The sequence below is a fragment of the Vicugna pacos genome, chromosome 6, assembly GCF_048564905.1.
Source record: "Vicugna pacos chromosome 6, VicPac4, whole genome shotgun sequence".
Classification (NCBI taxonomy): Eukaryota; Metazoa; Chordata; class Mammalia; order Artiodactyla; family Camelidae; genus Vicugna; species Vicugna pacos.
In genome coordinates this window covers 52355877-52375841 of record NC_132992.1, presented here as the reverse complement: position 1 = coordinate 52375841, position 19965 = coordinate 52355877, and the positions used below count along the sequence as shown (strand labels likewise).

The following is a 19965-nucleotide window of genomic DNA, read 5'->3' as shown; positions in this document are numbered from 1 at the left end:
GAGGGACTGAGCAAAGGAGATAGAATATAACAAAAGCCCCTCGTATATGGGAAGGAATACCTTAATTTCCTGGAGAGAAAGCCATGTGTAACTTTGGCAATACTCATGGGATCCAACAGAGCCTAAGACTCGATATATCAACACTTTATTGGACATCTTTTACAGACACACAAAAAAGGGACCTTGCTGACAGCCACCTACATAGCCAATCAGATATGGCTATATAGATGGCTTTTCATCCGAGCTGGAGAAGAGAGTGCTACACTCTAGGTCAGTGGTTCTCAACCAGGGATGATTTTGCCCCCAAGGGGACATTTGACAATCCCTGGCGATATTTCTGACTGTCACAATTTCAGGTGCATGTGGCAGGGGAGTGGGCTCAGGAGCACTGGTGCTACTGGGTAAAGGCCAAAGATACTTCTAAACATCCTGAAGGCATAAGACCCTCCTAACAACAAAGAATAATTTGGTCCAAAATGTCAACAGTACCAAAGTGGAGAAACCTTTCTGGAGAATCACAAGAGGAGAATTGGGCAGCTTACATTTCAAATTATAACTTGAAACAGTTCGCACAAAATACATTTCGGTGTTAAGTAAATTCTTACTTTCATAAAAAACATTAGTATATATATACATATATATGTTCTCCTTACACTAAACTGTACCCCACCTGTTCTCCTTCTCACCTCATACCTGAAGATAGCTCTGCCTCTGTCTTATCTGCCTTAGGGAAACTCTGGCCTGGACTTCATCACCGAGGAACACTGGAAAGCCTTTCCTGCCTTGATTTTGGTGACATCTAGCTTGCAACCTGATGTTTTTTCTACAGACTGACAGTTTATGTCCTCTCACAGCTGCTCTAAACTTATTACCTAAACATTCTAATAAAGCATATTATTTACATGACACATCAGCTGAATTCAAAGAAATCTCTTACATAGCTCAGTTCTAACTAGCATATTATTCATAAGAGTTATATTGCTCTAATTACTTATTAAGGATTGAAATATAAAATAGGAGCCATTAGAAAGTAAACATATTCTTACTACCACTTTGGTCTATAATTAATGCTTCCATGCAATCAAACAACTGGGAGAGAACTAAGAGCTCATCTAGTCCAGCTCCCTCGTTTCACAGATGGAGAAACTGATGCTCAACTTTGTTAAGTGACTCTCCCAAAGCCAAAAAGCTAAGTGGTAGCTGAGCAAGGAATAGAACACTTGGCTCTTGTATTTTAATATAAAACTCTCGAAATTAAAACATATTTCAAAAGACCCAGAATTGCTAAAATAATACATTCCACTGAATTTTTACAAATGAAAGTATAAGAATCACATACATAATTATGATAAACTCTAAATATATTGTGCATTTAATATAGATGTACCTGATGATATATAAAAATATTTTCAGGACTTTTTCTCAAGTAAGTTATGCATCATTTATTAAATGTCCAAAATGTATATCATTAAGTTGACTTCACATTAATATAAATAATCTATAGTAAAAAATTCTGAAATACATGGCATGAAAAAATAAAATTACTAACTTTAATTATTATAATGTGCTGAATTTGAATTTCCTATGAATATGTTTATTATACTATTCAATCAAATTAGAAAAATCAAATTAGAAAAAATGTGGTCTTCTTTGCAGTCTAATAATAGTATACTTTTATACAATTTTTTACTCTATAATATGCCACAAATAACTAAAATATTTTCTTTTTTAAGACATTTACATTAATGAATACATCATACAGTCAATAAAGAAAAATAATTATGTCCTCTACTTGATCAACATGAAAGCAATTTCCTCACTAAATTGTTCTAAACCGCTTCCAAAATCAAATAACTACTACTAAAGCCAACCCAATCCTTAATGATAAATCCTAAATATTAATGTTATATGATACTTTCAATATCTTAGCCTTTTTATATTTATCATGCAGATCATACATTTACCTAAATAATATCTTCAAATATGTAAATATGGATAGAAACTGAATAAATCATTTCTAAACAAATGCAATTTAAATGTTAATTAAATTATTTGGATAACATCAAGCTTATTTGAAAGATATCCTTCCTGATGGTTTCTGGTTTTAATGACAAACACTATATATTCTGTGCTATACTTTTAATACTTTAAAATCTTAACTATTTTACTATTTGTCAACTTCTAGACTTACCTGGGTTTTGTTTTAGGTAAATGTGTAAGCTGTTTCCAACAGTTTGTTATGACATTATGAATCCAACCATCACCTGTGATATTATGACAGTTCAGAAATTAAGGTTAGGTCTTTGGGATAGAATTTTCATTTTTTCCCCTAAATTTATCATGCTACATTTATATGACTATCTTTTGTGTGTGTGCATATTTTATCTTAAAAATTCTCAAACATATACAAAAGTAGAGTGAACATGGCAAGGAGCCTTCACATATCCCAGATTCAACAACTATTATGATTTTTACCATGTGTTCCATTCATCTCTTTTTGTTACTCTTCTTCCTGAATTATTCTAAAGCAATTCCTAGTTGTCTTATCATTTTCCCCACACATATACTTCAGTGGTGCATTTGCACATTTTTTTTTACAAAACCGCAATGCCATTATCACATACCACAATGCCTTTGTCATATAACCACTATGCCACTGTCACATAACCACAATGTCATTGTCACAGCCAACAAAACTAAAAGTAATTTGTTGGTATCATCTAATACCCATATGACTATATCTTAGGCTGAATCTCTGAAGGGGGAACTGACTGGACTAAGATTTAGGACATTTAATTCTCCATGGTTCAATGACAAAGAAACAGCAAATAGGATTTTGAAACAGTAGAGCTCATGAAGATACGGTATTAACAACCCCTAGTAAAATAGACAAATGTTAGTTTTTTCCTTCCAGTTTTATTGAGATACAATTGATGCACAATACTGTGTAAGTTTAAGGTGTATAGATGTTAGTTTTTAAATTAGATTCCAAATCTCTTTGAATTAAAACCCTCACAAATTGGAGAAGCATAATAATCTACAATAACCAACACCTCCTACCAGACTGCTGTTCCTCCAACCAGCCTCTGGAGTTTGTTTCTTGGCTAGCAGACTGCTAGACCCACCGGTGATGCTCAATAAATTTTTATTGAAAAACAAATAGTTGTTTTTAGATCCTATATAAAGTTGTATAAATCATTTTAAGGGTATATAAGGTTTCTTAAGGAAAATATCTCTAGCCGTAGAAAATTTCTGAGTTAAATTAAAAGACATTTAATGTGTCAAAATAAATGGATATTCTTGGTCATTTGTCTATCCTGACAACACAATTTTACTGCTGAAAGAAAAACTACATTACGAAACCCAAGGGGGTTAGCAGTGACAGGAGTTAAAAAGCTCTATCTAAGCACTTCCCTTTCTAGTTCTGGAACAAAAAGAGAAGCAACTGGCCTTCCCACCTTGTATTTCCAGAGCCTTCTTGGAAAGGCTGCTTTTCTAATCCCCATTCCAGCCTACAGTGTAAACAACTGGATCAAAAATTAGGAGAACACAATCACAGAACACTAGAGTTGAAAGGGGCTTTAATTCATCTAGCTTCAGCCACTCCTCCTTTCCCTGTACCTAGGGAACAGGAGGACTTAGAGAGGCAAGGGTACAAAAGCAAAGAGGCCTTCTACTTCTTTTCTTTTCTTTTCTTTTCTTTTCTTTTCTTTTCTTTTCTTTTCTTTTCTTTTCTTTAATTGAAGCATAGTTGATTTACAATGTTGTGTTAGTTTCTGGTGTACGGCATAGTGATTTGGTCATACATACACACAGACATATTCTTTTTCGGGTTCTTTTTCATTAATAGGTTATCACAAGATATTGAACATAGTTCCCTGTGCTATACAGTAGGACCTTGTTTATCTGCTTCTAATTCTAACTGATGCAAGCACATAGTTGGGGATAAAGGCAAACCAGAAAATCAGAAAAAGAAAGACATGTTAAGTATCAAATGTAATTCAGTAAAAAGAGTAAGATGTCAATCATAGGCTATACTTTGATTGACTTACTTAATGGAGTATTGTCAGCACTTAGTCCACCAAATAGGAAAAGCGTATCATCAGCTATTGCTGTTAAAGTATGCCATGACCGGTGTTTGGGATTTTCTCCATTAATAGGAATCCTGTGGCAAGGGAAAAAATATAAAAATCTAATCACTGCGCTAGTCAAATAAAAGATTTTTTGATCATCTCAAAAGAAAAACTGCCCTGCATACATTAAAAAATTTTTGATTTTACTAATCCCACCTAATGAATATTTTTAAAACGCCCTTAAATTCATGGATGAATTTACATAATTTCTTTCCATTTAATGTCTATCCCATCTGGCCACAGAACACAGACTAGAAATTAAAAAGTCAATTCCCCATTAATTCACAATGGGTACTGAGCATCATTTGTATTGGTTTATCAATAAAACGTCCTCAGTTTTTCAACATAATTATTTTCATGTCTATAATTTTTTTTTACTGTTGTTTCATGTTTAATTTTGTGTTTTCAGTTGACTTCTTTAAGGATATTATGGGACTTTGTTGCTGTTGTTTTTACTTTGGTCTATTTATTGTAGAATTTCCTGCAGCATTATCTTCACCTAAAAATGCTAGCTGTTTTAACTTCAAAATAAAAGTATAGGGGGAGGGTATATAGCTCAGCGGTAAAGCGTATGCTTAGTAATGCCTGAGGTCCTGGCTTCAATCCCCAGGACCTCCAATTTAAAAAAAAAAAGTAAATTTAAAAAAAAAGTAAATAAATAAAGAAACCTAATTACCTCCCCTTCAATAAATAAATAAAATAAATAAATCTATTTAAAAAACTGTTTTAAAAGTAAGTATGCAAACTAACAAAAAAAAAATCAAGTTAAAAAAAAAAAGCATGCAAGCCATCCTGGATAAACCTCTAAAGATTTCAATCAGATAGTATACTGTCATATTCTTAAAATAAAAACATAAGCATACAAGTTTAACTAATTTAGTAGGTGAGAGGACACCATTCTCTAGCTTTCTGGATGCTCCAGAATAACATGGGCCCTTTGTAGAAAATGTAATATGTTTTTTCCAAACTGGAAATATTTTTACTGTTTTTGTTGACTATAAGAACCATTGTAGTGGGAGGAGGGTATAGCTCAGTGGTAGAGTGCGTGCTTAGCATGCATGGGGTCCTGGGTTCAATCCCCAGTACCTTCATCAAAAGTAAATAGGTAGACCTAATTACCTCCCCCAACAAAAAGATCAAAAAAAAAAAAAAAAAAAAAGAACCATTGTAGCTACAAAACATTCAACAGCCACAAAAATATTTTTTGGAAAGGAGAATTCCTCTATACCCTGTCCTCCAGCAATAAGAAATAATAATTCATTATATATCTTTCCCAACTTTAATGCACACATAAAGATATTTATTAAAAATAAATAAATGGGACCATATATTCTGTTCTGTTCTTTTTTCATTCAGTTAATGTGCTGTAGAATATTTCTATGAGGCATAGTTTTCCTTTGGTAATGGAAGCACAGCAGCCCATTGGGCAAATGTATCATGATTTAAACAACTCCCCTTTATGGATATGAAGGCTGATGTCATGAGTTTGCTTTTATAAACAATGTTGCAATAAACATCTTTGTTGTATATGCAGACACACATACATACATGCTCACACATACAAACACTTGCCCAATTTTTGTCTTCAGACAGATTCTGGATCAAAGTAGAAATTCCATTTTATATCTAAGTATATTGCCAGATTACTTTCCCCCCAAATTGTACCAATTTATACTCCCACTCATTGTATTCTTACAACCCAGCACATACTGGCATTTGTAATTATTTTTATCTGATAAGTGAAACTATTATTTTTGTTTTTATTCCTTTAACAATTTATGAGATTGTACATCTTTTAAAAATGATTTCTGCATATTTGCAATTCTTCTATGAGTTGTTCATTCATGTTCTTTCTTCACTGTCTTACTGGATTATTTGTCTTTTTCTTATGGATTTTCTGAGTTCTTGTGTATATTAGCCCTTTCTATTAGAAAGACTCTAAATATTACTTCTAGTTTGTTTTTTGTTTGCATCTTCCTATTTGCTTTTTACCTTTTGTGGCAAAATTTTCTATACAGAACTATTTAATTCTTAAGTGGTCTTCTCAATAAGTATTTTCCATTCATGAATTTTGGGTTTATACCATCCTTAGAAAAGCTTTCTCCATGCCAAAATTTTATTTATTATTATTATTTTTTAATATATGCATTATTTTATTGTGAGTTTAGTGAGAAGATTTAGCCCTTTAAGCAGTGAGACCATAGTCCATGCCAAAATTTTAAAGATAATGTGTTATATTTATTTCTAGCACTTGCATGGTTTGTTTAGTTATTTATTTTGAAGAGTTTATGTTTTTTTTTTATAAATTTTTTTCCCTTAACACTGGCACTGGGGATTGAACCCAGGACCTCGTGCATGCCAAGCACGTGTTCTACCACTGAGAAATATCCCCCCCAACTCACCATGGTTTATTTTTAAATAATACTCATACTTTGGAAATAATATACAGCTCTGATTCCATTTCATTACACGAACAGCTGAACTGATAGCTACATATACTTACTCTATTGCTAAATATATACTATGAGCAATAAAATCTGACTTTTACCCACTAGATTGATTACCTGTTCACCTGTGACAACCCCATTAAACTATTCCTTCATTTCTTCTACTGACCTGTCCTCAGGAGCATGTAGTATAAAACCAGTACTTTCACATAATCAATTTTTAACTGTTAGTACTCTCATTATTTTATATAGTTAAAGAACAAACTCTATATTTAAATCTGCATATTCCTTGCTTAGACATTCAATCTGAAGGGGAAAAAAACACTAGTTCAGTTCTAGAGACCCAAATTTGGATTACAGCATGCATGTGCACCTGTGTGAGTGCAGACATACAAACACTCATACACACACAGAGAAATGCCTATGGGGGGTGATACAGCGCAAGTGGTAGAGCGCATGCTCAGCATGCAGAAGCTCCTGAGTTCAATCCCAAGTACCTCCTCCAAAGACAAATAAAAAAGTAAATAAACCTAATTACCTCCCCCCAAAAAATGTTTTTAAAAAAAGAAAGAAATGCCTGTAGATTAAAATATACTTAAATTTAGAACTTACCTTCCAGACCAGGTCCAGGTATCTAAGTTTAGATAGTGCAAATCATTCATCCTAGTTTGCTAAAAACAAAAACGTGTATTAAATTGGTCACTGTTTTACATCTTTCATGGGCCAAAATTTTGGTTTTCAAATAAATTCAGATTAAAAATAGATTAACTCTATTTTACTTCAAGTCAGAAGTTTATATATTGGAAAACAATGCTAAGCATTAATAAAACTAGCATAGAGCTACCAAATTACCATGTCAAGGGGGAAAACAAGAAATGAGTTTAAACTAATAAGGTTTAGATAATAAGAAATTAAACTTTTCTGATAATTCACTGAAGTGAAGGATTCTCCCCATTAAAATATGGGTTATAATCATCTATGATTACTCATGTATGGTCTGTTTGAGGAACAGAAGATTTTAAAAAGTTATTAATAAATGGCACTTTAATCTCTAGATGATTTGAATGTTCAGCTATTCCACAAAATCAATTTTTATAGGAAGTATCACACAGAAAAGACCATTTCCATAAAAAAACACTAACCAAAACACGTCCGCCAAAGATATAGCCCTTGTTTCCCAGAACTGCACACGTGTGCGCGGCTCGTGGCTGTGGTGGAACTCCACCCTGCAAGCAGAGATCAGAAAACAGTGCAAAGGCTCTTGAAGCATCTATAACGAAGTCACATTCCTACGCTCAGAATGAGAAATACTTGACTGCTTAGTTACCGTTACTGATGTAACTGAATGAAAAACTCTAATGCCAAAGTTTGTTCTAAATAGTAATAATCATAGACAAATACTCCTCTTCAATAATTAATTTACTCACCCTGATCTTCACCTTTTAAAGTATTTTTCTTAAATGCCTGACACTATTTAGCAAAAAAGATTTCACATAAATTTTAACTTAAAATATAAGGATTTAAAAATTAAATTTAAAAACAGTCTCTTTCTCTCCCCCACCCCACCCTTTCTTTTCCCTCTCTCTTCTCTTTCTGTCTCTCACATACACAAACGCACACATGCACACACACAGGGTTAATATTATGAGTGAGCAGCACACAGTGTCATGATCTCAGAGATTTTTTTAAAAATTAAATCTGCCCCCCAAAACTCTTGGTGCTTCAAATAAGAACTTCACTCTTGGCTTAAGCCAAACAGAGTTTAATCTCTTACTAAAACTCTTCACATTAACTGATGATACTTCTTTGTACTTTACTTTGAATATATATAGCAGATCTTTTCTTCAGAGAAGTTTTGGATTGGTGGGAAAACAGAAAGTATAAATGGTAGGTGAATGCATAAGACTTGAAGGAAGAATTCTGTGCATAATTTTCCTGTGGTCATGGAGGGTGCTTTTGTGTATGTATTTCAACCGAAGTTCTGAAAGTACCCGAGATTTTCAGTTCACTGGCTACTGAATGTGGGCATAAGAAATTTAAACTCCACATCTAATATCATAACTTCCCAGACTTTTCAGTTTTATTTGAATAACTATGAAGTCAAATGGTAAAAAACTAATTCAGATATTAGCCATATAACACTTAAATAAATGAGAGAGAACCATCTGTGTTGCAGTTTCCAACCCTCCCAGCAAAACAAGTTTTATTATCCCATCCCTGATCTGAAATTTTTTAGAAAAAATCTTCTACTATATACATGTTCATTATGAAATAAATATTGACTTTCTCCTTTTTGTTTATGAAATACATTTAATGGTCAACCCAAGTATCTGAATAAACTGAGTTCATACCAATCTAAACAAAAACAAAATAATGACATTTGCATTAGCTGGTGTGGCTAACTGGGTAAATAATGCACAACGCTTCTTAGCTTGTTTGAAATAGTGAAAATAACTCAAAGACCCCTATGACTACTATACTGACTCAATGGGGTTAAAAAAAATCTAATGAAGGAAAACATTTTTGACTTCCCATTTTACGGATGACACACTGTATCTTTTATCTAAAAGTACACTGCTCTTTTATGACACAATTAGAACACCAATCCAGTATCCTCAACCTCAAGACCAATAACTGTTACACTCAACCATGTTACCTTGCCTTTTGATGCAGATAGTTAGGAACAGTGAGTTAACTTAAGAATGTCTCTAAAAAAAATTAAGAGAACAGATTCTAGCTACAACCACATCAGAAAAACTTTCTGATGTAATATAAACAATGTAAGAACGTACTTGAAGAAATCATCAGAGAAATTACAGTGAAAATATTGCTAAACACTAACTGCAAAAATGCCATGTGCATGTTAGAGTGTTGGAGCAGAAGGAGGGGAGGGAAGCGGATTAAGGTAAGGAGAGGAAGAAGGAATCACAGTAAGACTTGAAGTTCGGAGAACTAATAATAAGCTACCACACTTGTCTCAGGAAGCACATTCTGAAGATTTGCCTGCAGGAGCTCCAGACTCTTGCTTCCTCTCTAAGGAAGCAGAGGGTTAAGAGGCCCAACAGAGATCTAGGATGAGTTTCAGTAGACCCCATCTCAACAATATCTCTCTCCACCTGCTTGCTGATATGAAATTATTTCAGCAGAGATAAAATGCTATCATTTCATTATTTCCCACACATCTAAAAATTCACATGCTGACTTTAGGAACATTCAGTCAACAAATATATTTGACTGATAGTTGATCAGTTCTAAAATTAGAAGAGAACAGAAGAGTACTGGAAACCTGAAGGTCACTGCTTGGAAAAAGAGGGTGCCAGTGGTCAAATCTTGTAACACGTAACATTTTGCATAGGACCTCCCATCACTTCCATCAGCAGAAGCTGAACTGTAAGGAATTCTGGGCATAGATGCATATTAGTGGACAATTTTGGTTTTGCCTATTCAGCATTCTATTCTGCACAGTTCTGGTGAGCTGACCAGTCACAACACCTTGCTGCCCTAGGAACAGGCCTGAAACTCGGGCTGGCCAACCATTCCCTTGGCAACAGGGACTGATGTAAAGAGTGGGAACAGGCCCAAGTAGAGCCAGCGTCCCTTTCTCGGACGAAGATAGAGATATTGAGACAATACAGCACCAGCAGAAAGAACAGCTTGTGTAGCCAGGGCCACATTCCCTCCTCAATGAGCTGGCCAGTCTGGAGCAGGCAGGATGAAGCTAGCACACAAAGAGCAGGAGAGAGAAGTCGACCAAGAGAGATGCAAATATGGATGGTGTTGGATAACTTGCTCTAGTTCCTTACACCCTGGTCCCTGTAGCTCTTCCACTGTATGAGCCACTTCAAAGTATACTTTCCAGCTCTGTGAGAATTCATTATTGCTTGAACTAATTTGAATTTGTGTTCGCTCACTAGCACATGAAACAGTATTAAGATTTCAAGGGTTTATGAAACACGGGCTTTTTAAAATCATGGACTTTGTTATAAAAGGACTTTTTAAAAGAGCCTGCATTAAATCAGGGCATTACACTTGTTGGTAAAGAATGATGATGACACCTCTTTAAAAGATTTTTCTAGAAAACTTTAATTAACCTGGAGAAAAGTATGTGATTTAAAAAAAAAAGTACTAGTGACAGTACTCAAGAGAACCCCTTTGTATGTGATTACAAACTCAATTACTAAATTCCAATAACCTAGTAAAACAATAGATTTTAAAAGTAACAATGAATATACAAATATAAAGTTACCTTTTTATAATACTTACTTTAATTTCTGGTTGAAGCCAATTCTGTGTCTTTGTATCAAATACATGAACATCATTATGCCATCCCCAGAATATCTGCTCTTCCTAAAACAAAAAAAAAAGTTTAAATATTTTAAAAGCTTTTATAATCTTTATGTTAGTGTAATAGTTTCACTGCATATTTGCTGGTGAAGTAATAGACACTTTTATAGAAATAGTCAAGCGTGACCATAGCCATACAGCTAACGCACACACAAGTGGCTCACCAAGTGTGGTTCCCCAGACCCTAGAAGCATCACCTGGCAACTTGTCTTCTCATAGTATTGCTTGCATGAGTCATAATTTTACTTGTTGACAATCTTTCAATTCTCTCAAAAGACTGTCTCTTTTAAAATTACAGAGGACAGAATGATATTTACATCTGGAAATCTCTTTTCCTACAGTATATACTCAGAATTCCTAATCTTTCCTATTAGAAACTTTAGGGAACAATAGTTCCTTTTTTCCAAAAAGTTTCAATCACTTCTGCTTAACTAAGCAGCTTGCACTTATACTTCAAACTTATGCTCACTCTCTTCTTTGTCTTCCAAGAAGACAAAATCGTTGGCGAGGCAAAGATTTTAGCAGTTATACTGTATTTAGCATCTTCTGCATTGTTGAAATCCTCTATCACTGCTCTAGCTTACCTCTGGGCCAATTTTATGTTATGTCAGGAATACATCATTCATTTTTGTCAGGACTTGTCAAACAAGTCAAATAAACTAAACAATTCACTTAGTTTAGAACATAAATGAAGAAATATACTTGTACACCAGAAACTTCAGGACATGATCACTAGCCTAACTGTATTCGGGGAGAAAAAAAAATTAGAGAGTTCACTGATGAGTAAAATTAATTTCACATAAATAATGTGAAGTTATATATCTAAAATTATCAATAATACTGTAAGTAGCAAAACCTTAAAGATATTTCAGCTTAAAAACTCAAAAACCATGTAAACACACAGAAAAATTTTAAATACCCATATACATATAAAATGTACATATGCATGTACATTAACAAGGTAAAATATCATATGCTAGTAGAAGGTAAAACTGAAGAGTTACTGTATACCCTGGTGGTGGGATCAATAGTTTTTTAAGTTATTTTTTAGAAGATTTCATTTTATAAGTCATAACTTCTTTCATTAATAATAGTTTATTCTCTAACCAGTAAGAATAAGAAGAAAAAGTAGTATCACTACCGACTTACTCTCATACAGAAGCCAGTCTGAGCTATGAATAGTTTTGGTGGGCGTACCTGAAAGGAGGTGTATGTCAGCAACAGCCACTGTGGTCACCTATGAACAAAGGTTCTCCAAGTTGTGCTACAGCCACTACTTGCCTAACAGAAAGAGCTCTAAGTGATTCATGACATCAGAAAAGAAATGACTCTGCCAGCAGCCATGACGGCTGATACCATTAGGTGAGAGAACCTCCTGCAACTGAACCCAAATCCAAAAGAGAGAAAACTCATTTTTATTCATAGTGCCAATAATGGCAAATTTAAATGAGAAAGACTGGGCTCATTATTTCTAAAGACTTTAAAGCAATATCAAATTAGAGGAAAATGTGAACAGTGATTACTCTTACCCAAGATGCATCATGAACATCAAAACAGTCTTGGAGTTCATTGTGTCTCCTACACCCATAGCCACCAAAATATATTAATCTGAAAAACAAATACAAAAGAACATACTTTTGGATTCTACTTCCAGTTTGTTCATAGATAGTTGAGAGAGAGAGTTTTTCTCACAACGTAACAAACTAAACAAGCCATATAAACTACAAAACCGAAGTTTAAGAAAAAAATCAAAGAGTTAAGGAAACAAAGAACTAAATGAACGAATTCCAGAAAACAATGAGTTCTCAGTAGGAGAGAAGAGATCTATGGCTGCTTCATCCCTCATGTGATAGCAGGAGGAGGAAGAATCCAGCACAGATAGGGCTTGTAAAAGAAACCACCCAGAATTTTAACAGCCACATGAAGGCTGGCATGGTAAATTAGTATCTTAAGAAATTCCTGCAAAGAAGGAGTTAAGAGTCCACTCAGTGACTCCTTCACATAGTCCTCAGAGAGGGCTCAGGGTCAGTCACCAAAAGCTAGAAGCAGAAGAGAGCTCAGCAAACCTCCTTGAGGCAATCTGTGCTATCAACTACTAACGTCTGAGATCAGGGCAAGAGAGTCAAAGGAAACATTTTGGAAGCATGCCAAACCCTTATACCAGATGCGGCAGCTCCCTTCAAAAGGCCAGGGGAGGAGGTACAATGCTTAACGAGATCTCCTAGGGTACAGAAAGAATAAAGTGGGATTGGAGAGTAAAGAAAACTCTCTAGCAACCCAAAGACTGACCAACTAGGCTATAAAATAGGGAGAGAGCTCCCATAGTTCTGAGAGGTAGGAACTCAGCTGTGAAGCACAGCTAAAAATCTCCAGACACTCTCTCATGCTCAAATAAGGGGCCCTAGCAAAGAACAGTCTTGATCCTGCCTCAGAACACTTAAAGTCAGTGGTAAAACTGAATCAAACTAAAGCTGCAACAAAGCCCAGACACCTTAACTATAGATTAGACTGATTTAACTCCCATTCTAGCAGCCTGAAAAAGGAAGGAAGGGCATGTCTTTTCCTGGAGACAAACATTATTTATTTCAATCTTTACTGTTCTTTCATACAGAATGTCTGTCAAATGATGAAAAAAATTACAAAATATAGGAAAAGTTAAAAAAAGTGACCCATGATCAGGAGAGGAAACAGTCAATATAAGCTGACCCCAAGGTGCCCCAGATATTGGAATTATCAGACATGGCCTTTAAAATAACTATGGTAAAAATGCTAACAGACCAGTTTGCAAAAGGTGGACAACTTGCAGGAAGAACTGGGTAATTCTGGCAGAGACATGAAACCATGAAAACAAACTAAATGAAAATGCTAAAAATGCAAAATAAGATGTCAGAAATAAAGAAAGTCATTAGATAGCCATAACAGGAAACTGGAAACAGCAATGGAAAAGATCAGTGAACTAGAAGACAAGCCAATAGGTTAAAAAAAAGTATCCAAATTAAAACACAGAGAAGAAAAGAATGCGGGGAGAAACAGGAAGCCCAAGCTCTGTGGAACAATATCATGTGGTCTAATGTGTATATAAGAGGAGTCCCAGAAGGAGAAGAGGCAAATAAATGGGAAGAAGAAGCACTTGTTAATTACTGAGAACTTCCTAAAACTGATGAAAGCTATAAACCCACCAACCCCAGACACTCAGCAAACTCCAAGCTGGATAAAGATAAAGGAAACTACATGTAGGCACATTTTAATCAAATCAATGAGGTACAAAAGCAAAGAACAGAGAAAGAAAAAACAGAGATAAAAGATATTTATAGGGGAACACAAACACAAATGAGAGTGAATTTCTCACCAGAAAAATGGAGATATAATAAAGGCAAAGTAATAAAAATCTTTAAAGTGCTGAAAGAAAGAAAAGTCTGTGAACTCAATGAGTGGGATAATCACAAGGGAAATTAGAAATTATCTTAAAATGAATGAAAATGAAAACACAATAAAATGAAACCTAAGGAATAGAGTGAAGGTGGTGCTCAGAGAGACTCATAAATGCCTACAAATTTAAAAAGCTCTCAAATCAACAACATAACTGTACATATTAAGAAATGAGAAGAGCAAACTAAACCCATCGATAACAGAAGGAAACTATAAAAATTAAGGGGAAAATAAGTAAGATGGTGAAATAGAAAAACAATAGAGAAAAACAATGAAACCAAAGGTTGGGCCTTTGAAAATATCAACAAAACTGACAAACCTTTAGCTAGGATGACTGAAAAAAAAAAGTAGAGAAAAACTCAAATTACTAAAATTTGGAATGACAGAGGGGACATTTCTATTAACATCACAGAAATAAAAATTATTATATAAAAAACTGTATGCCAACAGACTCCATAATCTAGATGAAACAGAAAAATTCCTGGAAAAACACACAATACCAAAAGTGGCTCATGAAAAAATAGAAAATCTGAATAAACCTCTAAGAAATAAGGAGATTAAATAAGTAATCCAAAAATCTCCCAACAAAGAAAAGCCCAGGACCAGATGGCTTCAGTGGTAAATTCTATCAAATATTTAAAGAATTAATACCAACCCTTCTCAAACTTTTCAAAAAACTGAAGAGGTGGGAACACTTCCTAACTCATTCTATGAGCCTAGCATTATTCTGATACTGATGCGAGACAAAAACACAACAAGAAAAGAAAACTACATATATCTGATAAGGGTTTACTATCCAGAATATATAAAAAACTCCTACAACTCAATAATAAAAAGATAAAACAATCCAATTTTTTATAAAAATGGGCAAAGAACTAGAATAGACATTTCCCCCAAGAAGATATACAAATGGCCAAAAAAACACATGATATTGAGCATTTTTTCATGTGCTTTTTGATCATTTGTATGTCTTCCTTGGAGAATTGCTTGTTTAGGTCTTCTGCCAAAAACACATGAAAAGATGGTCAATGTCATTAGTCACTGGGGAAAAACAAACCAGAACTACAATGGATACCACATCACACCCATTACAATGGCTATTATTTAAAAAACAAACAAACAAACAAAAATAGCAAGAGTTGGCAAGGAGATATTGGAAACTTTATATATTGCCAGTGGAATATAAAATGGCATAGTTACTGTGGTAAACAGTTTGGTTCTCCTCAAAAAGTTAAACATAGAATTGTCGTATGACCCAGCAATTCTACTTTTAGGTACATATTCAAAAGAATTAAAAACAGTAACTAAAACAAGATTTGTAAGCCAATATTCACAGCAGCATTATTCACAGTAGCCAAAAAGTAGATGCGACCCAAGTGTTCATCAACAGATGAATGGAGAGATAAAATGTAATGTATACAAACAATGGGATATTATTCAGCCTTAAAGGGGAATGAAGTTCTGATACATACTATAACCTAGTAAATCTTGAAAACATTTTAAGTGAAATCAGCCAGACACCAAAGAACAAATATTGTATGATTCCACTTATATGAAATATCCATAATAGGTAAATTCCTGGGGATGAAAAGCAGATTAGAGGATAGGTCTTCTGCCAAAAACACATGAAAAGGAGAAGGGGTAATGGAGAGGGATTACTTAGTGGGTATATCGTTTTTATTTAAAGTGATGAAAAAGTTTTGAAATTTGATCACAGTGATGGTCACATAACATTGTGAATGCAACTAATGCCATTAAATTGTACACTTAAATATGGTTAAAATGGCACATTTTATGTTATACATATTTTACCACACACAGCAACATATACATTCTTTTTAAGTGCAAATGGACCATTCTTCAGGGTAGATCACATGCTATGCCACAAAACAAGTCTCAATAAATTTAAGAACACTGAAATCATATGAAGCATCTTTTCCAAAAGGCTACCGACTAAATGGGAGAAGCTATTTGCAAATAATATATCCAGTAAGGGGTTAATATACAAAATCTATAAAGAACTCATAGAACTCAATATCAATAAAAAACAACCTGATTTTAAAAATGGGGAGAGGATCTGAATAGACATATTTCCAAAGAACATACACAGATGGACAACAGACACATGAAAAGATGCTCAATATCACTAATCATCAGGGAAATGTAAACCCAAACCACAATCAGATGTCACCTCACACCTGTCAGAATGGCTACAATCAAAGACAAGAAATAACAATTGTTGGTGTGAATGTGGAGAAAAGAGAACCCTCCTGTACTGTTGGTGGGAATGTAAATTAGTACAGCCACTACAGAAAACAGTATGGAGGTTCCCTAAAAACAGAATTACCAGTAATTCCACTCCTGAGTATTTAACCAAAGAAAACGAAAACACTTCTTCAAAAAGATATATATACCTCAACATCATTGTAGAATTATTTATAATAGCCAAGATATGGAAGCAACCTAAATGTCCATCAACAGATGAATGGATAAAGAAGATGTGGTATAAATATACAATAGAATATGACTCAGCCATAATAAAGAATAGAATTTTGCTATTCCTGACAACATGGACGGACCTGGAGGGTATTTTGCTAAGTGAAATAAGTCAGAGAAAGACAAATACTGTATGTTTTCACTTATGTGTAGAATCTAAAAATTAAAACAAAGAACAAACATGACAATGCAGATACAGAGATCAAACTAGTGGTTGCTAGAGGGGAGGGGTGGGGGACGGGTGAAATAGGTGAAGGGGATTCAGAGGTACAAACCACTGGTTATAAAATTTTAAGAATAAACAATAAAATACAAACTTGGGTTCATATCTCATACCATTTACAGGTTTTAAAAATGACAAAGTACTAGAAAATACAAGAGAATTAGTTTATAATCTTGGAGTGGAAAAAGCCTTTGAAACTGACTCAAAGTCAAGAATGCACAAAAGAAATTACTGATAAATTTACCTAAATAACAGTTTTAAAAAGCTGTTTAATACATGCAAAATACATTTAAAGTAAAGTCAAAAGACAAATTGACAACCCGGGAAAAATGTTTTCATATCATATCACAGTCAAACACTAATCTCTTTATACATAAATAACTCCCAGAAATTAAGGTTGTAAATGCCAACAATCAAACAAAATAATTAGCAAAGGATATTTTTCTCAGTTCAAAGAAAAAGAAAAAAAAATTGCCCATAAACATACGAAATCTCAAATAAGACTAAGACATCATGCCTCACCTATCAATTTGGCAAACAGAAAAACAAATTTCTCAGCAAACTCTTGGGAAGCCTGTGGAGAAAAAGGCACTCCACTGTTGATGATGTAAAATGGCACAATTTTTGGAGGAAAAGTTGGCAAAATCTAATGTTATGGATTGAATCGCACCCCCCTCCCCCAAAAGCGTATGTTGAAGTCTAATCCCATGTCTTAGGAGGTGACCTTAGAGACAGGATCTTTATAGAGGCATTCAAGTGAGAATGAAGTCATTAGGGTAGGCCCTCATCCAATATGACTTCTTACAAAAGGGCAGTTCTTGTGTTCTTACAAAAAGGGAAAATCTGGAGACAGACAAGCACACACAGAGAGGATGTTAAGTGACTATAAAGGCACAGATCAGAGTGATGCTTCTCCATATTAAAGATGGCCAACAGATCACCAGAAGCTAGGGAAGAGGCAGGAAAGAGATTCTTCCTCAAAACCCAGAGAATGAACCAACCCTGTTGACACCTTGATCTTAGACTTCAAGCCTCCAGAACCATGAGCCAATACATTTCTGTTGTTTAAGTCACTCAGTTTATAGAACTCTGTCACAGCAGCCCTAGCAAACAGTTATCACAACTATATAGTATTACCCTTTGACCCAGAAATAAAATTCTGAAATTTTATTCAACAAATAGGTCTGCAATCATATGTATATACACATAAAGATATTCATTAAAGCATAGTTTGTAATAGCAAAGTAATGGAAATAATCCAAATGTTGTTTCATCTATAGGGGAAAGGTTAAATAAACCATGGTATACCCACACAGGAGAATGCTATGCAGCTGTAAAGACAAACAAACAAAAAACAAATAAGCTTTCTAACTAAAGATACAGAAAGATGAAAGTTCTCCAAGGTATACCGCTGAGTAAAAGAATCGGCAGGATGCAGAACAATGTACAGAGTGTGCCAACATTTGTGTAAGGAGCAGGCAGAAAAGAGCAATATGTATAAACATCCATCCCCCCATATGTTTGAATGTATTTGCTTCTATCTGCATAAAGTAACACTGATGGAAGCTGTTCCCATACTTGCCTGCATCTTGGAATCACCCAAGAAGCTTTAAAAAGTCATATCCCCAGTGACTGTAATTTAATTAGTCTGGGTATCACCTGGGCCCCAGAGCTTTCAAAAGATCCCCAGATTATTCCTATGGCAGACAAATTTGGGAACCACTGCTGTAAGAATATAAAAGATATTAGTAAAAGTAGCTATTTGTGCTTGTGTGGGGTGGGAATAGGGTGATGGGGACAGGAGTGGGAGCCAGACTTTTCATTGTGTACTTTTTAATATGGTTTTGATTTTTTAACCATGTGACTATATTAACTATTCAGAAAATTAAATTAAATAGTAGAGTAATTTAACAAAAAACCAAATGGTTGCTTCCACCATGTTTATTTTTATGACATGGCTCTTATCCAGGGTTCAAAACTGCCCTTATCACCAGTGTCAAAACAAGTTTGTAACTATATCTTGAAAAAAATTCAGATTTTTCAAGCTTTCTCAATTTTGGTCACAAGCTATCATCTTTCCCTGAGTGCAGTTAATGAGATGATTTTGATGCATTACCTGTCTTCATACACCCAGCAGGAAAGTTTATCACGTGGTGTGGGTGGCTGACCTTCAAAATTGGTGATTTTTTCCCAAACGTAGGTTCCATCTCTTGCTCTCAAATTAACAAAATAAAGCTTTTAAAAGAGGAGAACACCATTAGCAGACAGGGCATCGGAAAATTAAATATATGTCAGAGGGATATGTGATCCAAAAATTAATAATATTACTTTTTTTCTAATTAAAAGGTAAAAAGTTTTAAATTGTAGAGTTAATGAAAATGAGACCATCTTTTAGAAGCAAAAATAATTTATAAAACATACTGAAATGGATCTTTCTCCATCACATTCTTGCCCTATGGATATCAGCTAAGTGTGTAGCTCGGTCTGAAGTAGAAAGACACGACAGAGGAGAGGGCACAACTGCTGCATTTCTCTATCTTGAAAACTTTTTCATCATAAACTCAAGCTTTTGTACAGATGTCTTCTTATTAAAGTATTTGTAAACTTGTGAGATGAAGTGATACATTAAACATTACATTTTTCTGCACTCCTGAATTGAAAAAAAAAATTACTCGATTGCTGTATCCTTTGTCATCATATCCTCCAAAAACGTACAGCTTTCCATTAATGCAGGCACCGCAGCTTCCTGACATGGAGGTAGGGAGCTCTCCTTCCATGAGGTGCATGGTCCTGCAGCAAGAATAACGTGGAATTCCGTAACTCTCCAAGAAGGCAAATTATAATTCCCTTTGAGCTCCATGAGTACTTTTTCCATGAAAGTTGTCACTGGCAA

General features: G+C 34.5%; 1 protein-coding gene across 7 annotated transcripts in view; it reads right to left on the bottom strand.

Moving 5' to 3' along the window:
• KLHDC1 (kelch domain containing 1) overlaps nt 1-19965 on the bottom strand; it is a 46388-nt gene that overhangs the window by 14666 nt on the left and 11757 nt on the right. For all 7 annotated transcript variants that reach the window (XM_072963011.1, XM_072963013.1, XM_072963012.1 and 4 more), the window contains 8 exons: nt 19745-19862; nt 19189-19307; nt 12454-12532; nt 10844-10927; nt 7723-7806; nt 7193-7251; nt 4053-4165; nt 2192-2264 (listed from right to left, as the gene is read on the bottom strand). In XM_072963011.1, the coding sequence (XP_072819112.1) occupies nt 2192-2264; nt 4053-4165; nt 7193-7251; nt 7723-7806; nt 10844-10927; nt 12454-12532; nt 19189-19307; nt 19745-19862 (729 nt within the window). The remainder of the gene's footprint in view (nt 1-2191; nt 2265-4052; nt 4166-7192; nt 7252-7722; nt 7807-10843; nt 10928-12453; nt 12533-19188; nt 19308-19744; nt 19863-19965) is intronic.